This window comes from Protopterus annectens, chromosome 3.part1 (assembly GCF_019279795.1).
Source record: "Protopterus annectens isolate FY-2018-M chromosome 3.part1, PAN1.0, whole genome shotgun sequence".
In the NCBI taxonomy this organism is placed as follows: Eukaryota; Metazoa; Chordata; order Ceratodontiformes; family Protopteridae; genus Protopterus; species Protopterus annectens.
Window position 1 is genome coordinate 44,754,642 of NC_056732.1, and position 20,330 is coordinate 44,774,971.

The 20,330-nt window shown below is 39.5% G+C and overlaps 1 protein-coding gene across 2 annotated transcripts in view; it reads right to left on the reverse strand.

Moving 5' to 3' along the window:
• DPY19L4 (dpy-19 like 4) overlaps positions 1-20,330 on the reverse strand; it is a 1,421,953-nt gene that overhangs the window by 683,512 nt on the left and 718,111 nt on the right. For both annotated transcript variants that reach the window (XM_044066538.1, XM_044066539.1), the window contains exons 9-10: positions 13,788-13,919; positions 13,588-13,689 (exon numbers count right to left, since the gene is read on the reverse strand). In XM_044066538.1, coding sequence (XP_043922473.1) covers positions 13,588-13,689; positions 13,788-13,919 — 234 coding nt within the window. The remainder of the gene's footprint in view (positions 1-13,587; positions 13,690-13,787; positions 13,920-20,330) is intronic.

Sequence of the window (20,330 nt, forward strand, 5' to 3'; positions counted from 1 at the left end):
AAGGTAAAGAAAATACGCAGAAAAGATTTAAGTGATAAAATAAAGCATTACAAGGGCACAAAACGCATTACTAAGTAAACAGATAGCACAGAAATGTGTATTAAGCAAAAGAGAAGCATAAAAAGTGAAATGAGGTTATCTGATAAAATGAGTATCAAAAAAGTACATAAGGGGTTCAGGCCTACCTGAGAATTGTAAAATGAGCATGTTTAAAGTAAAACAAGCATGGCTAGAGTTAAAACGAGTACAAGAAAGTGTAAGTGGGCATGAAAAGAGATTAAATCAGCAAAACGAATATAACAGAGGAGTCAGAAAAGGGCACATTGAGCATAAATAAAGCAAGGTGACGGCTTGGGTTTTGGCATAAATTACTACTTCGCATTGACTGAAGCCTTGACTAGCATAACTAGAGTTATTCAAAGCATCACAAAGTGTGTAAAAGTGCTTACAGGGTGTGTTTATTACTGTGCATTTATTCTGAAGAGTTTGTTCTGTGCAAAGTGCAACTATTTTGTGAAATGCAGTCAAATACATCCATTTCAAAATGTTTCATATGCATGGGTGCGTCTATACACAGAGTGCTGCCATTACAGAGTGTTTGTTGCACCGTACGAGTATTTCGCAAAGTGCAGCCATTCTGGGAAATTCTATGTCCTGTGAACTGTTATTTGCAAAGGCAGTTATTTCAAAGTGTTTCTCACTCTGAGCTTCTTCTGCCCAGTTTATTCGTAAACTATAAATTATTTTGTAACAGTTTATTCGTAAATTCCAATTACTTCAAAATAGTTTATTCGAAAACTACAGCTGCTTCTTGCCCTTTCTATTGGCAGTTTATTTGCATTGTGCAGTTATTTGAAAGGTTTCATAAAATGATAAATTACTTTTACAGTCAAATAATCTCAAGATAAACGGCTCATACAGTAAAATAATTTCAAGACAAGTGACTTTTACAGTAAAGTGATTTCATAGTATTACAGTGCCCAAGAGATTTATTTTGTAAAGGCTTATTGTGCTATTGCAAGTGCTTGCATAACTTTCAAGCACATGTATACGAGTATGTATAAAAGTGTATGTGTTCGTGTATATTTGCAAAAGTCTTCACTAAGATATGTTAATATGGCAGATGGATTTTGCAAGCCACAACCACTTGTATCTGATCAGAATATTGCAGTCAATTGGAGAATATTTGAGCAAGAACATGATATACATATACAAGCAGCTTATTCTGATAAAGATGCACATACCAGGGCATTCATTTTGCTAAACCTAGCAGGGTCAGAGGCCACTGAAAGGGAGCGTTCATTGGTATAAGCACCAGCAGTGTATGAAGGTGAATGAGAAACTCATCGTATTGTTGTGCAGGCTGAATGAAAGGAAGACCCAGAGTGTTTAAAGCGCAAATTCAGAGAAATGTGTAACCCCCAGACTAACGTTACATTAGAGAGACATTTTTTTTACATGAGAGATCAGAAGCAAGGGGAAACTTTTGCTGCTTACATCACTGATCTAAGAAACAAAAGCTAAAACGTGCAAGTTTGGTTATTTAAAAGATGAGTTAAAGGACAGACGTGTGTGATAGTAATAATGCTGTTGCAAGAAAGATTTTGCTTCTTGATAGTGATCTGACGCTGAACAAAGCCATTGAGATTTGTCATATCCATGAAGTCACAGAAAGGCACACAAGTATGCTTGCTGGTGATAACAGCATGGTTTCAACAGGCTCCAGAGCTAATGTAGACAGCATGCAGCATGCAACAGGCAAAAGCAAGGCTAAGCATATGGCAAAACCTGCAGTCTTCTAGCAACTTCCAAGACTAGTTCAGTTAAAGGAGCATGCTCAGTGCAGAATCAAGGTTCTCCAGTGCAGAACAGATGCCGTTCAGTACAGTATAAGGGTGAATCAATAAAACCCAAATCAAGCTTTATTGTTAACTGTCGCAATTGTAGTGCCAACCATAAGTCCAGAAGAGGAACGTGCATAGCATTTGGTCAGAAATGCCACAAGTGTAAAAAATGGAACCATTTTTCAAAGATTTTGTAAATCAAGTAGGCCAAAGAGGGCTCACTCAAAAAAGCAAGCTGATCAAGTAAACCTGCAACAGTCCCCTTTCTATGTAGATGTCAGTAATTGGTGAAAAGATTGATGCAGTAGATTTATTGGCAAGAAATGAACCATTTTGTACCATTTGGATCAATGGTAAATCCACCGAGCTCAGAGTAGACACTGGTCAAAGTGTAATGTTATATCTGCAGATACTTTTGCAAAGGTCAGAGCTGATGAACAACTAAATGTGACTAACTGTGCGAAATGTGTTGCTTATGGAGGTGAAGAAATTCAAACTGAAGGCTCAGTAGTGTTTTCATGTTATGTGGCCAAGAACTGTTATGGCCTGTAGTTCGAAGACCTATGCAGCCAGTTTTAGGTCTCAGGGATAGCTTCAGAATGAATGTGCTGTCTTTTACCACAGAAGTTCATCAAATAAGCACATGTCCCAGTTCCAGCTTCACTAACACAATTTTTTCAGAGTATGCTGATATTTTCGATAAGTTGGGCAAACTTCCAGTGGTGTATTCTATGAAATCAGAGATCAGTCAGTCCAGTGGTCAGATCAGAAAGACAAGTTCCCATAGCAATGCAGCATAAAGTCAAAGCTCAGCTGGATAAAATGGTGCAACAAGGTGTCATTCGTCCAGTTAGAGAAGCTACGAAATGGGTGTCGTCCATGGTAGCAGCTTATAAAAAAGGCTCAGATGAAATCAGAACATGCACTGATCCAAGAGATTTGAACAAAGCATTGAAGAGACCGCATCATCCTATGAGTACAGTCGAAGAAGTCACAGCCCTGATACCGAATGCCACTGTTTTTTCTGTCTTGGATGCAAAGAGTTCATTTTGGCAAGTGATGCTTGATTGGAAATCTTCACTAGTGACTACATTCAGTACCCCATTTCGAAGATATAGATTCCTCAAGATGCCATTTGCTATATATTCTGCAGGTGAAGTCCTTCAGCGTGCAATGGACCAAATTCTTTCGGGTTATCCTTGTGCCATAATAGTAGATGATTTATTGGTCAGAGGCAATGGTGAGGCAGAGCATGACAGAAATCTTAAGAAAGTTCTAGACTGAGCACATCAAGTGAACTTAAAGCTCAATCCCCTGAAGTGCAAATATCAGAAGTTACATATGTAGGTCATTTATTTACAAGTATTGGCTTGAGACCGGACCAATCCAAGCAAGCAGCCATTCTTGAAATGCCAGCACTGGATAATGTGCAAGCTCTACAATGTTTTCTTTGTATGGTCAACTATTTAAGCAAGTTTATGCTAGACTACAGTGAATTGACAGTGCCTTTGAGAGAGCTCACACATAAAAATGTTACATGGTCACGGCTAGAATAGCAACAATTTAGGTGTAGTTATTTTTCAAGTAGGTAGGCCAGTAACCTATGCATCTAGAACACTTAACCCAGACTGAGATGCAATATGCTCAAATTGAAAAGGAATTTTTGGCAATAGTGTTTGCATGTTCCAAGTTTCATGATTATATCTATGGTTAAGATATCCAGATTGAAACTGATCATCAACCTTTGGTTACTATTTTAAAGAAGCTTATGCATTCAGCTCCAGCGAGATTACAACGAATGACGCTTAAATTGCAAAAGTACAACTTCAAAATGGTCTATACGAAAGGCAAACTTCTTTATCTGGCTGATACCTTATCCAGATCACCCAGAAATACAATGGAACAGCTTGACACAGAGAATTTTGAGTTTGATGTCATGGAAGTGCGTAATTTTGTTATCACAAGACTTGATGAGCTACGAGATCATACAATGACTGATCCAGTTTTGCAAAAGCTCAATCACTACATCAGTGTTGGATGGCCGTCAAAGCAATCTAGTGTACCACCCGATGTGCAACCTTACTTTCTTTACAGAGATGAGTTGTTGATGGAAGATGCATTATTTTCAAAGGTCCTAAAATGATTGCTCCTGCTTCCTTACAAAATTATATCCAGATTTTTCATCGTGGTCACCCAGGTTCTGAATCTACTAAGAGAAGGGCGAAAGGACTTGTGTTTTACACTTAAAGACATTGATAGAGTACCTACTTCTTGTTCAGTATGCAATAGTACTAAACCGCATTTGAAAAAGAGCCACTTCAGCTAAGTCGAATCCCTGAACTGCCTTCGTAAGTAGTAGCTACTGACATATTTGAGTGGAACAATCAACATTACTTAGTACCGGTAGACTCTGAATTGGTTTGAGATCGATCTACTACCTAATCTAACTTCTACTACTACAGTCATTACTAAGTTGAAATGCCATTTTTCAGTTCATGGCAGTCCACAGAAATTAATTTCTGACAATGGTACCCAATTTACTAGTCAATTGTTTAAGAAATTTGCAAGAGAGTGGGACTTCGTACATGTTACTGGTAACCCAGAGTATCTGCAGTCAAATGGACTTGCTAAACGTGCAGTACAGAGTGCAAAGCAATTACTTGCGAAGTCAAAGTGTGATAATACGGATTTTCTTTTTTTTAATTTACTCAATCTCAGGAACATATCCCATAACGATATACTTTGCTCACTTGCTCACAGACTTCTATCCAGGCAAATCAGTACAACATTGTCTATCAGGTCTAGTTTATTGAGGCCTAAAGCTAAAAATAACAAAGCCATTACAGCCCAGTTATTTAAAAAGCATTCTTCTCAAAAGTCCAGCTATGACAAACCGAGCAGATTTCTTCATCCGTTGAAAGAATGAAAGATTGAGGATACAAACAGTGAAAGGTTTCCACCAGGATGGTCATGTAACGTGTAAATGTGCAGAGCTGAGATCCTATTTTATTAAATCCACGGGTGTGAAGTACAGGAGGAATCGCAGACATCTTCTTCTTGTAGCAGAACCGATATCACAGCATTGTTCCTGTGATAAAGAGACTTAACTCTCAGAGCAATCCAGTTGATATTCCTGTTCCAGAACATGTCTTGACTCCTGATACTGTTCCGGCAGATGGTCCCAATGTTCCTAAGATTGAATAGTCAACAGATACAATCCCAGTTGCTAAATCAGATCCCAAATTTTGTCACACGATATGGTCGTATTTCAAAGCCTAATGTGAAATGCACAGCAACTTGGACACAAGTTGTATATATGTATCTAGCTTTGTATAATTGCATGATGAAAATTATTTTTGTGTAAAATTGTATATTTATTAATTCCAGTGACAATACCTGACTCACTTCTCAAAGAGGGGGGATGTAGAATAACAGGTGTGCTGTACCTTTAAGAAGCATTTCCAAGATGTGTGTGTGCATATAAATACCAAGCACGTATTAGCTTCAGGGACATTTTGAAGGTTCAGCCAGAATGTTACCATCTATGTGCATGGTAGCTAGTTTGTTTATAAGTTACTTGGCTTCATTTATGATGCGTTTGCATATAATAAAGCTGTTGAGCAAGAACCACAATGTTTGCCTGTTTCTTCCTGACCTGGCGAGTGACGCACAATGTCCTTATGAAAGACCACAAAAGGAGGACAAGCGATAAGGGCCTGGAACTCAGACACCAGTCAGGCAGAAGGGCCAACAAAAGAACAGTTTTCCAAGAACAATGTTGCAAGGAAGTTGAAGTTGAAGCTGCAGGCTCAAAAGGAGCCTGGGTCAATTTTTCCAAAATAAAATTAAGATCCCAGAAGGAGGATCTGGCTTCTTGGGAGGTCTAATAAGAAGGATACCTTTAAGAAATTGTTTAGCTTCAAATCTAGAAGCTAAAGGAGGTGATAAAGACAGACAAGCAGAGATAGCTGATAAGTGGGGCTTAGAACAAGAATACGCCAACCCAGCATTGAGCAATTGACACAGATAAGAAAGAACCAAAGGAACATCCCCAGAAAGTGGATCCAGGTTACAAGAAAGATACCAAAGAGAAAACCTCTTCCATTTGGATAAGTAGGATTTCCTAGTAGTGGATTCCTGGCTTCCTGCAGGACTCTTAGCACATCCTCAGAAAAAAAGGTGTCTATGTGGAATCAAAATCCTATCACCCACATTGTCAGATAAGAGTGGACAGGTGGGGATGGATGAGAGATCTCTTGTCTGAATAGGTCCACCCTGAGAGGTAACTTGTAATGATTGCCCTTGGCTAAATGCAGAAGAAGAGGAAACCAATGCTGTCTCGGTCAAAAGGCAGTCACCAACAAGATTTTGGGAGCAGCCTGTTGAATTTTGAACAGGATTTTTGCTATGAGAGGAAGAGGAAGGAAGGCATAAATAAACATCCCCTGTCAAGAAAACAGATGGGGAGTCCACCTTCCAAACCAGAGAACCTGGTACTCTGGCACAACATAGAGTAAATTGTCTGTTCAGAGAGGAGGTCAAAAGATCTACTTGAGGAGTACCTCACTGGTGGACAATGTCCAGAAACACATCTCTGTGAAGCATCCATTCATGGGATTGAGTTATGGACCTGCTCAGACAATCTACCACAATAATTTGACCTGAGAGAATGTAAACTACCTGAAGAGTCATATTGGATAGCAAGTTCCCACACTAGAATTGACAACCGGCAAAAATGATAAGACCTTGCCCCCCCCCCCATTTGTTTACAGACAATAACACAGTGATGTTGTATGTAAATACCTCGAGAGGTCCTGGGGAGAAGAGAGAGGATGAAAAGCCTAAAGAGCCAGTAGAAGAGTTCTCATCTCTTTGACAATGTGTTATTTCTGTTGATGAGGCAACCCGACCCCTGCTCCTTTAGGGAGCCAAATTCTGCTCCCCATCCCACATCTGAACCATCTATGAATAGCTCCTGAGAAGAAAGAGGTGCATGTAAAGGGATCCCTGGATTTCGAGTCAGCTGCTGAATCCACCACTGAAGTTCCTTTTTGAGACAAAGCAAAAGAGGAACTACAAATTCTAGGGAAAGAGCATGCTGAAGCTGAACTGACTTCAGAAACAACTGAAACTTTGTCATGTGGAGCTTGGCCAGAGTGAGCATAGGAATGGAGGAGGTTATGAACCCCAGAGCTTACAGAAACTCCCTGGTTCTTCTTAAAACCAAAGAAGAAGAGTTTGAAAAAAGGAAATGGGAGTCAAGGCCTTGGGAGAAGGCAGGGATGCCAGCACAGGCACAGTCTGGAACCTGCACCCCGGAAAGACATGATCCTGAGAAGTAGCCAGAACGGATTTTTTTTTAAATTTATAGTGAACCCCAGGCTTTGCAAAAGGGAGATGGCAAAATGGAGATTTTGCAATAAGATCTCTGGAGAGGATGCCCGAAACAGAAGGTTGTCCAAGTAGGGAAAGAAGTGGATCCCCTTTACCCTGCAAACGGCAATCACAGGAGCAAAGCATTTCGTGAATACCCTTGGGGCAGTAGAAAGGCCAAAGGGCAAAGCAGAAAACTGAAAATGCCAGGAAGCAACACAGAAACATAAAGAACTTCCTGAAAAGGGGATGAACTGGGATATATGGAGATAAGCATCTTTGAGGTCCAGAGATACCTTATAAGCCTGAGGAAGCAAAAGATGGAACAAAGTCTGAAGGGACAACATTCAGAAAGAGGGAACCTTCAGGAATGTGCTCAGATGAGAAAGGTCTAGAATTTGATACCAAGTACCCTTTTTCCTGGGGACTAGATACACTCAGGAGTAAAACCCATTCCCCTTTGGGACACAGGAACCTCTTGAATAGTGCCCTGAGTCAAGAGATCTTGAAGAACCCCTGGAAATGACAGCTATTCCTGCGGGGCCTGTGGAATTCCCATAAAGGGAGGGTGATTTCCAAACCATGAAATACCCCTGGTGGATAACGGGCAGAACCCAACAGTCCTTTGTAATCTTTAACCAAACATGAAGAGAGAGAGAGAGAGAGAGAGAGAAAGGCGAAGAGGAAAGGGGCTGGGAAGAATAGGATAGTCAGACAGCACCTGGTTTATCTGAAAAGAAGACTTCTGGGGCACAGAAGTCTGAGTCACTTTAGCAAGAGAAGCCTACTTCCCACCTTTTTTACCTTTGGGGGAGGATAAGATTGTCTAACAACAAAGGCTGGCTTACTGGGGTAATTCCTCTGAAATGTATGTACAGGAGAAACAAACACATGTTTTAGTTCCTGTAAAGCCCTGCCCTTATCCTGAAGAGACTTAAACAAAGCAGCAGCAGCTTTGCCAAGCAAGTGTTTATTATCGAGAGGAACATCCATTAACTTAGCCTTAATATCATCAGGCAAAAGTTGAAGGTGAAGCCAAAACCATCTCCTCATCACAGATCCAAAAGCAACAGCCCTAGAGGAAGCATCTACTGTATCACAACTATACTTAATGGAATGACGAGCCACGTGGGAAGAAGCCCCTAATAGGGAAAGTGCAGGAGTTTTCCCTTCAGAGTCTGGAAGATCAGAAATCACCTGACAGGCCTGGGAAAGAATAGCCAACAAGTTCCTGGACATATGGGTCTGGTAATTAACAGCCTTAAAAGCCAAGGCAACAGAGGTATAAACATTTTTACCTAACCTTTCCACGGTCCTGTTATCTTTATCAGAAGGCAGTAACTTAGGAGAGGGAAGCAATTGAGACGGCTTGTCAGAATCCACAGACACAACTGAGGGGTCAGCAAAACAGGCACTTACACAGAAATTACACTCCTCACACACCCTATAAAATTGATCAGGTTTCTTGATGGCAGGGAGCAGAGAGTCAGGAGCATTAGAAGCATTAGAAAAGGCATGCAACGAAGCAGCTAAAACAGCAGAAAATCTGGGAGACTCCATCTGGAGGAGCTCATAATACTTTTTTTGTACGTTAGAAACTTGAGCACAATACCATCATTCTAGAGATTGAGTTCCCCTAAAGAGATCTCCTCAAAAGGACTAGTAGATTCCTCTTCCTCAGACCCATAATCTAAAGGACAGGGAATCTGAGAGGAGTAAGCAAGGGAGTCCTCATCTGAATCCACCTGCTCCTCAGAGAAATCCTGTTCTCTGGGTCTCTTAAGGGGAGTACAGGACCAAGGTGGGGCTGGAACAGAATCTTCCTGAAGAGGTTTTAAAGCCAAAGCACTAAACAACTCCTGAGTGAAGGACTGATATTCACTCTGTGGGTCCTTAGGGACTGGAAAAATATGCTTACTTTTCTGCTTTTTCTTTAAAGGGATGTCAGTTTTATCAAACTTAGAAGGCTCTGACCCCAGACGGCATTCGATAATTGTAGCTGAGACTTCTTCTCTGACCAAAGGAACACCTCAGAGATAATGAGCTGCAGTTCCCCATGAACATCCGATGCGAATGTCTGCAATGCCACCAAGGACATGCCTAAGGTGGATTCCCACTGGTTGAGGTAAAAGAATTCAATGATGGAGCCAGGCAATCCTCATTTCAGGAGAGACACTGCAATTGTTACTGAGCTGAATTGTGATCACACACCTAGGGAAGGAATCCTGAAAGGTCTGCAGTGGTAGGAGAACTGCCCTAATCTCTGTCACGTGGATATGAAGTTTGGCCTATATCTGGAGAGAAATATCCATGGTAACTATGGCCACTGGGATACAGGAATATGAATTGAAGACCTACAGGAAACAGTGGGGAAGTTTCCCACTAGAAAATATGCTACAGGCAGACTTTTGTTAGACTGGTCAGAAAATGCATGGGTTGATACAGCACAGACCACTGAACTGGGAAGGGCCAGTGCAGCACTCTTATGTAAAATATGGCATGACAGAGCAGAGGTATGGAAGCTACCATTGATACCAAAAGGCAAAGCATGGACTTTTCCAGTGGTTGTGGATGAAATAGCACTTTGGAACCCATCTGATGCAAGGAACAAATGGCACCTCAAATACCCAGTTAAAGGAATTAAACCTTCTTTAAGAGATAAATAAGAAACAAAGGAGTGACAGACTCATATCACAATGTATACCTCAAATCAGGAAAAAATTTCCACTACATGTTAAGCAAAGTAGTACCCTTGCTTACCACCTTCAAAATAAACACAGATAATTGGGCAGGGAGCCTCAGATTCTCTCCTGGTCTATCTTGTCTTGCACTCCTTGAGGCTGGGGGGAACTACTGAAGACTTTTTTTTTAAACAGGCCTGTAATGGTCTGCAGACTGACTGCCTTTTGCTTAACTATGAAACTATAAGCATCCTTTGACAATTTGCTTCTGCTGTACTTAAGTTGATCCTTTTTCCTCAAACTTCCTGTTTTCTATCTTACACGTAAGAATTCACTCATTCATTTCAATGTAGCACTAGAGGTTCATTCTCCAGCTTCCAATGATTGCGCTGTCAGCTTTTTGACAAGAGCAAGTTATCGTCTCATATTTCAAACAAATGGTTACATCTCTGAAGCCATAAGGGCTATACCTCTCAAACTCTTAGCATAAGAAATCTGGACAGAGACAAAAATAATGAGGTGGGTGACAAAGGCCCAGAAATAGAGACATTTAAATAGTGCTCTTATAAACTCAAAAAGTTGCTAGAACAGGTTTGGCATTAACATGCATTTTCCAAAGGATATGAAGTCTGAAACTCAAATGCCAGTCATTATTTAGTGACTTCGATCCTCAGAGATTTGCCAGAAAAAAAAATGGGGAACAGACCAAAAACATGAAACAAAAATATGGGCATTCTGCAAAAATCTGGACAGCTGAGAGGTATAAAAGGGCTACTAAAGAAACGTAAACAGCAAACTGTTCAGCACAAACAAGATAGTGACAATGTTGATTATATGCTATGTCTTAAACTGGATTTTATAAGTCATAACAAGGCCATTAATGGGGATAGCACAGTGGCGCAGCAGATAGTGTTGTCGTCTCACAGCAAGAGGCTCCCTGGTTCGATTCTCGGCTGGGGTGTCTTCTGTGTGGAGTCCACATGTCCTCCCTGTGTTCATAGGTGTTTACCAGGCCAATGACCACAAGGTCTTTTTAAGCTTAGCCATGCATCCCAAATCTCTGACAAGTTCTGGTACCCTTCATAAGTATAAGCAGAGGCTTGAGAGATGAAACATGGAATAGTGGAGTGCTTAGAAAGGAACAGCAGTCAGTCTTGTATTACACACGTCACTTAGTGGATAACATATCTGCATTGCAGATAAAATATTTAAAGTAAAAAATTTATAACAGTAAAACAAAGTAATGGAGACTTAAGATGGTCAGTAAAAGAAAATACCATTAAGACATTGCTGTGCCTAGAAAGGAAAAAAACACAATTGTATATTCATATGTTACATGTACAGTCAGTCCTCGCCTAGTCCCTGCGAATAGCTCTTATTTCTTGCGCTAATATATTCTACCAAATTCCCTTTTAAACCTATCTCTGTTCTCAACCTTCATACCTCACCTAAACTTCTACCTTTTCTTGCCTGCTCCCTATAACTTGCATTCTAACTTCTGCATTTTATTTAGTACTATAACTCAAAGCTATCATTCACCTAGCCTACATTTTATAGTCCATTTACTCCTTGTATTGTCTAATGCCTATTAATGTTGGTCAAACAAATACTCCATTGCTGTAAATACTGTACCTATACAATTGTACTTATGGTCCTTATGCAGCTATTTGAATGTTTTTTTTTTTTTTTTTTTTGTATAATTTTTTTCAAGCAACTTATTTTATGCTAATGTTGTAAAATGTCCTTAAATAATTTGACTATGTGTTGCTTATGTACAACTTGGAGCTTTTCTCCCCAGGCCTCCATCGAAAATAGGCTTTTTCTGGCCCAGTGGACTTTCCCGGTAATCAAATGCCAATAAAATAAATATATCACTCAACAAGTGACATGTTATCCTTGTACCACGTTAACTTAAACAAAAAAACAGTATAAAATATATATAATTTTGTCATATGCACATTAGTGAGCAAACAATGCAATATCAATATACTGAGTTAACATTTAGAACATTTATTTAACTTTAAGGCAATAAAATGAAACCACAAAAACTCAGGGTTAAGTCCCAAGATTCAACAATATCCCATTATCTTTGGGGGCACTTTACCAAATTGCTACGACTACCTTCTAACCTTTGCTGTCTTCTACATTTAAAAAGTGAATACTGGCCCGTATAGATGACCTTCACTTTCATTCATCTGTCAATTGCTGATAATCCCCACCACCTCTACTGCCCTGCAGCATTAAATCACCCCCAACACCTCTACTGTCCTGCAGCATTAAATAACCCCAACACATCTACTACCTTGCAGCATTAAATCACCCCAACACCTCTACTGCCCTGCAGCATTAAATCACCAGTCTCTTTCTTGTGCTCCTGCAGGAAAACACCATTTACTTCTGAAATGAAACCGAAATATACGGTAAAAAAGTTAAACTCCTTCAAGCCGGAAATGAACCAGCAACCTAAAAATCTACAGTCTTCCAATTTACCAACTGAGCTATTGAGCCAGGTGCTCCAGTTTTCTCCCACATTCTAAAGACATGCAGTAGGTGGACTGGACACTCTAAACCAGACATAGGTGTGTGGGCATGCGAGTGTGAGGTGAGGAAGAACTATCTGGTAGGGCTAGCCACCTGGCGGTGTAAACTCTGGCTCTAGATGACTGTCACTGTTGAAGTGACACCCTGACCCCATGTGCAAAAATGGGAAAAAAGGGGTGATGGATGGATAAAGACAGTAAATGTTAGCTGCATAACATGTAAACAACTTACAATATCTCAGTAAGCTCTGGAGCTACATACGAACTGTCAGCAGCAGTGTTTTGTTTGTTCTTGTCTGAGCTTTTATATGAAGCTATGCAATTTTATCTATTACCTGGCTGTTGAGAAATTTAGAAAAAATATGCAAAGTATGACAATATAAATAAACAGTATATGAACACTGTTAATATTTCTTTAGCAGTACTAGACAGAGTCAAATATCAGTGCATTTATGTTATCCATAATTTAAGTTTTAAGGTGGAAACTTTCAATAGCTTCTACGTAGCATGGTATTGTAATTATTATTGCACATATGAATGGGCTATATTAGACACCTAAAGGAGTTAGTAGGGCGTAACTACAGAAACATGCGGAGGTGACACTAGGTTGTAATGAGTTAAATAATAAAAACAATCGTTGAAACAGAAATCTGTGGAACAAAGACAGGAAACAGTTTGCCGTTATAAAACTGAGAGTTTATGTTTGAGTGAACTTTGAAAAAAAATAACACAGTAGCTGAGCATCAGGCACCACCTAGATTAAATTACTCAGACAATGATGTGTGTGTGTGTGTGTGGGGGGGGGGGGGGGGGCATGAAGCAATGAAAGTAGCCAAGAGAATGCCCAGCACTGCTGACTATACAGAATGCCTCACACTTACTAACACTCTTATGAACATTGGCAGTGGACCAGCCCAACCTTCATACAGAATAAACGACCACTGATAAAACCCTAACATGGTAAAGACAAGGTAGGGGTGATATAACCCAAACGTTATGATTTACTGTTACAGTGACCATCCCACGAAGACCTGCTGCTTCAGATTTTCAGGACGTATAAAAGTAAACTAAACTTGCAATGACGTGAGGGCAGTGTTATGAGACATCACCTAGATGTTGTTTTCATTACAAGAATAAATAATATCTTACCTTAACAACAAAATGTAATGTCGCGGTTATGACAAACACCAGGTAGAAATGCAGGACTACTTTCATCACCCTGGCTACAAATCGGCCACTTTTCATATCCCTCTGTGAATGACAAGATTTTACAAAAGTGTTCAGACTAGCTTAATAATTAAGACCAAGCACAAATTACATGAAAAAGTTAAGACAAGGTGACCATGTACCTGAATGTGTCTTGCTAGTACAGTTCCTGCTACAAGACTTAACAACGGAGATGTCAGCAAGGAAAAGTTCTGAAATTGTAAGATGTAACCTAAGCTTATGCAGCACAGATATAGCCTATACACATCTGCTATCTGAAAAATAAAATAAATAAAAAGTACCAATTAGAGTGAGTGTCTAGCAAACAGTACACACAGCATAAGAATGATTTTAAGGGGTGTTACAATTAATTTGCATCAAAAAGGTAACCTACAAAACATGCATCATATCATACATCTAAATGTTACTCACCACAATAAACTTTGTTAAAACCTTTTGCAAGATTTGCATACAATTAATTAATATCTATACAGAACAACAAATGAATTAGCAACATTAGTGCACAGACAGTATACAAACACCACCTAAACAAAATATACCTTCCTGAAAAAAATGAAATTCCTTCTCGATAATTTCAGAGAACTCGTTATCTGTAATACGTTAGAGTGCAGAATTCTAAGAGCAACGAAATTAAAAATAATGAAAAGTACAATGATCACTGTTTCAAGATCATCACCTGGAACTCCACAACTTATATCTCACTAAACTAGGTATAAATCCCTGAAAAGTACAATGATCACCATTTCAAGATCATCACCTGGAACTCCACAACTTACATCTCACTAAACTAGGTGTAAATCCCTGAAAAGTACAATGATCACCATTTTAAGATCATCACCTGGAACTCCACAACTTATATCTCACTAAACTAGGTGTAAATCCCTGAAAAGTACAATGATCACCGTTTTAAGATCATCACCTGGAACTCCACAACTTGTATCTCACTAAACTAGGTGTAAATCCCTGAAAAGTACAATGATCACTGTTTTAAGATCATCACCTGGAACTCCACAACTTATATCTCACTAAACTAGGTATAAATCCCTGAAAAGTACAATGATCACCATTTTAAGATCATCACCTGGAACTCCACAACTTATATCTCACTAAACTAGGTATAAATCCCTGAAAAGTACAATGATCACTGTTTTAAGATCATCACCTGGAACTCCACAACTTATATCTCACTAAACTAGGTATAAATCCCTGAAAAGTACAATGATCACCGTTTTAAGATCATCACCTGGAACTCCACAACTTATATCTCACTAAACTAGGTGTAAATCCCTGAAAAGTACAATGATCACCGTTTTAAGATCATCACCTGGAACTCCACAACTTATATCTCACTAAACTAGGTATAAATCCCTGAAAAGTACAATGATCACAGTTTTAAGATCATCACCTGGAACTCCACAACTTATATATCACTAAACTAGGTATAAATCCCTGAAAAGTACAATGATCACCGTTTTAAGATCATCACCTGGAACTCCACAACTTATATCTCACTAAACTAGGTATAAATCCCTGAAAAGTACAATGATCACCGTTTTAAGATCATCACCTGGAACTCCACAACTTATATCTCACTAAACTACGTATAAATCCCTGAAAAGTACAATGATCACCGTTTCAAGATCATCACCTGGAACTCCACAACTTATATCTCACTAAACTAGGTATAAATCCCTGAAAAGTACAATGATCACCGTTTCAAGATCATCACCTGGAACTCCACAACTTATATCTCACTAAACTAGGTATAAATCCCTGAAAAGTACAATGATCACCATTTTAAGATCATCACCTGGAACTCCACAACTTATATCTCACTAAACTAGGTATAAATCCCTGAAAAGTACAATGATCACCGTTTTAAGATCATCACCTGGAACTCCACAACTTATATCTCACTAAACTAGGTATAAATCCCTGAAAAGTACAATGATCAGTGTTTCAAGATCATCACCTAGAACTCCACAACTTATATCTCACTAAACTAGGTATAAATCCCTGAAAAGTACAATGATCAGCGTTTTAAGATCATCACCTGGAACTCCACAACTTATATCTCACTAAACTAGGTATAAATCCCTGAAAAGTACAATGCTCACCGTTTTAAGATCATCACCTGGAACTCCACAACTTATATCTCACTAAACTAGGTATAAATCCCTGAAAAGTACAATGATCACCGTTTGAAGATCATCACATGGAACTCCACATCTTATATCTCACTAAACTAGATATAAATCCCTGAAAAGTACAATGATCACCGTTTCAAGATCATCACCTGGAACTCCACAACTTATATCTCACTAAACTAGGTATAAATCCCTGAAAAGTACAATGATCACCGTTTCAAGATCATCACCTGGAACTCCACAACTTATATCTCACTAAACTAGGTATAAATCCCTGAAAAGTACAATGATCACAGTTTTAAGATCATCACCTGGAACTCCACAACTTATATCTCACTAAACTAGGTATAAATCCCTGAAAAGTACAATGATCACCATTTTAAGATCATCACCTGGAACTCCACAACTTATATCTCACTAAACTAGGTATAAATCCCTATGTCACAAGATGGGTTGCCAACTGGCTTACTACAGAACCCACACTGTGAAAGTAGCAGACTCCAAATCAGACTTCAGACCAGTGACAAGTGGAGTACCACAGGGTTCAGTCCTGGGTCCTCTCCTGTTTGGTACCTACTTCTCTGAAGTACATGCTAACACAGAAGGAGCCATAATCGAAACTCCTAACGATGTGGACATCCTACAAAAGGGCCTCACTGAGACAGATGCCTGGTGTCAAAGCCATGGCCTCAAGCTCAGTGCTAAAAAGTGCATTGTCATCCCCTTTGGTAAAAACTCTGTACCCATGAACTACCACATAGGCGGTAGTATACTTAACACCTAAAGTGTGATAAGAGACCTTGGGACACAGGTGGACAGTAGTCTCTCCTTTGATAATCACATTGCCACAATAGTCAGAAAATCCTTCTACGTGGCACACCTCATCACAAAAGGTTTCTCATCCAGAAAAAAAGAGGTCATTGTTCCCCTCTACTCTTCACTCATTAGACCCATTACAGACTACAACAACCCTTTTGGTATGTACCTCACAAGACATCTACAACAACTGGAAAGGCCGCAGAAATACCTCACAAAGAGGATAACCGGCCTCAAACAGATCCCCTACACAGAGCGTCTCAAAAAACTCCAGCTTTACTCCGTCGCATATCGCCTACTCAGAGGTGATCTCTGCCTAACATACAAAGCTATGTCAAACCCAGAGCTGTTGGACATGCTCCACTTAAAGAAATCCCAATCCCTCCGAGCTACATGCTCTAGGGACCTAAACCTTGTCACCACAATAAACAGAACATGCCGGAGGGATAGATTCCTGTCCCAGAGACTTCCCATACTCTGGAATAAACTACCTATCTATATTAAACAAAGCTCCTCATTAGCACTCTTCAAGAAAAATCTTGATGATTGGATGGGAAATAGGAAATTCACCCCGGGGATCACCTCTGTGGCTCTGCTCAACAGTGGCACAGGAAAATAATTTTCTTGGGTGGCAAAAGCCAGGGTACCTTTTTGGCTGGGCTTGTAAAGGCCCCAGGGCCGATAGCCTAGTATCTACCTATGAACCTATGAACTTCCAATTAAGTATGAACAGCTGGCATACAAGACAATATGGGACAATGTGATCTTTCAAACATCTAAGAGGTAGGTTATGCTTGAAAGGCTAGTTATATTACCTTTATGACGCACAATAAGTGAGAGCCAGGATAGCCTGTGCCCCAGTAATGTAACACTGCCAGACCGCTGGCATCTTCTTGTCTCCCCTCTGGCAATACTCTGAAATTCTGCTCCCTCTAGATGTCTATAAAAACTGTCATGTATTTTAAATATCTCAAAATCACCCCAAAATGTTACATTCCAACTTTTTAAAACCCTAAAATGTTCCTGTTTTTGTGATGTGGTGACAGACAACCAAACCTAGAATCTTTCAACCTTATACATCCAAATCCCAAAAGAAAAGAAAACTTCACCCTCTTCAGATATGGCATCAAGTCTTGCCTACATAATACAAGCAGGACTGACTAGATTCACAGCTAGTAATCCCTCATCTGATATAAAACCAAGCATTGACTCCTGGACCTCAGACAGCACATCCAATCTATATTACATCTTCCCTAGCTATTAACACATAAAGCCAAACCAGGTAAAAAAGTAGGTGGGCAGTTCTCTTCTCTAGTTACATTTCACTCTAAACTCAAAATTACTTTCGTAGTATGTTACAGTGTATTGGATTACAGAGAATATCTGACTAGCCTATACACCAAAAATCACCCAGCCTTAATTTACTTGACCATCTACAAACATTAGACAGGTTTTGCAGCCTTCTGTACACTCTACTAAAGGCTGTACCACTTAAAAAAAATGATTTCACTACACAACCTCATTGTTAACCTAGTACATTTGCAGAGAAACTAAAGTCTATGGAGTTGTAGCTTCTGATAAATCCATACTCACTATCCCTCTTTTAGCAGTCACTCATTCCCCTACCCCATCTAACTCATTGCTCCTACGTTTCCTCTTCCTCTCTCAGCTTTTTGAAAAATATGTGAAATAAAATGTCACCATGTCCTATCTTACATGAAAAAACAATCACTCCTCCAAAGGAACCCTTAGGCCCCAGCTCTATAAAGGAAGTTTGTACCGCAAAACAAAAATTAGTTAAAACCACATGATTTCTTCACCTTAATATTCAGTTGAATGGCACTTGCAGCTATGTAATGTACCAATTATGAGACTCTCTCATGAAGGCAAGAACAGTCGGCAATCCGGTCATGGCAGAAGAACGGAGTCCTTCTAAAAGGAACGGAGAACATTAACTCCATGCAAGACAACACTCTAAGGGCTGATATTGCCAGAGATGAAACTACACTGGACAAATATGGCTGAAATCAGCATAAATTGATCCATATCTATATGGGTTACTTCAATTTTTAATGACAGTAAGAAGTCTAAACACAGACCTTTTTATATCAGTAAGGAAGGAAGTAATAAAGTGAATCTCCAAAGTCATAAAACTTGTGCAATTCCAAAGCAAACTGTAGAGACACATTACTGATGTAGCACTTGAAACACCATGTGTAAAGAATAAATGTTGATTAACCTATGTGGCCAATGACGAGATCTGCAAATTCTTGCACTGACAAATGTTAATGACCCAGATGACAAGAAATAAGGACTGAGCATGTCAGGAAATAATCAAATGAAGCTCAAAACATTTGAAATAGCCACTGGAATTCCAAAACAAATTGCAGAAACTCCCTACTAACCTAGCACTTAAAAAAACAGATACAAAAGATCTAGTCTGTTTAACTTACTCGGGCAATGAGAAGACAGATTCCTGCACTTACTAATCCTTCTGACCCAGATGGCAGTAATAAGGATGGCCTTGCAAACTGATTCTTTTATCTACTTCAGGAAAGCAATACTACCAGCCTCAACTGCTTTCGGGCAAAAGGATGACCTAAATGCAAATACATCATCAACACCTCTCCGAGTCCGTCTCTAGTGTTAAGAAAAAATGTGACTGCTGCAACCTCAAAACTGGGAAAACAATGTCTATTGGCACAGCTTTATATATGCACACCATGCTAAAATGTCTAATTAGATTAGAAACAAGAAACATGTTAGTTATTTTTATTTGCCAGCCAAGTGCTTCATAAATCTGTGGTAGAACCAACACTCTTGACCCAACAAAATAGGAGTCCATAGACAAGGCTTCAAATAAACAATAATCCTAACGATAATGCCTCCTTCACAGGACCGAACCTTTTACACAAGATTACAAAAGACTTCTTATGAAATATACTTCACAGCAGCATTAAGGAAAACTAAATCATCCTTGTGTCAGAGCTTGCTCATAAAATAAGTAATACAGCACTTAGTAAAACTATTTTGGTTAATCATTCAGATATAAATTAAGAAATAATACTAGGTAGGAAGGTGAAAAAAGTGTTAGGTTACAATAAAAGATGAATTTCATTTTCGCTGCTCTTATTCGTCGCAGTAGACGAACAAGTCTGTTATTCGTCGCAGTAGACAAGTTATGTACTTAGCATAATGACAGAGCTGTGTTGTCTGATTATCAGGTTCAAAACATGGGAGGGTTGTCAAATCAAATTGGATCTGACCTTGACACCGATTCTAAAGGTTCTCAGATCCGGACGTCTGACTCTTCCTCTACCCACAAGTCCCTCCACCCCACCTGAGTACCTCAAATGAGTTTGCCCCACTAAATTAATCTATGGCAATTTACATTCAAGACTAAACCTAGCATATGGGTAAAAAGGAGTACTGGAAGGCAGTCTGTAAGGACTGCTGGTGTATGAGAAAGCTACCTGGTCACCAGAAACCCATTTGTGTCAGTTTGGAAGGGGATAGGAGGGAGGTTGAACCAGATGAAAATCAGACAACATGGATCTATATCTTTATGGTAAGTATGTTACTTCTGCACACAATGTTGTCTGATTCAACACGAGACAGATTCCCAAGCAGTTATACCTGGGCAATATCAAGGAAGGACGTTGCTGAGAACGGTGGAACCAAAGGTAGAGCACGATGTGGACT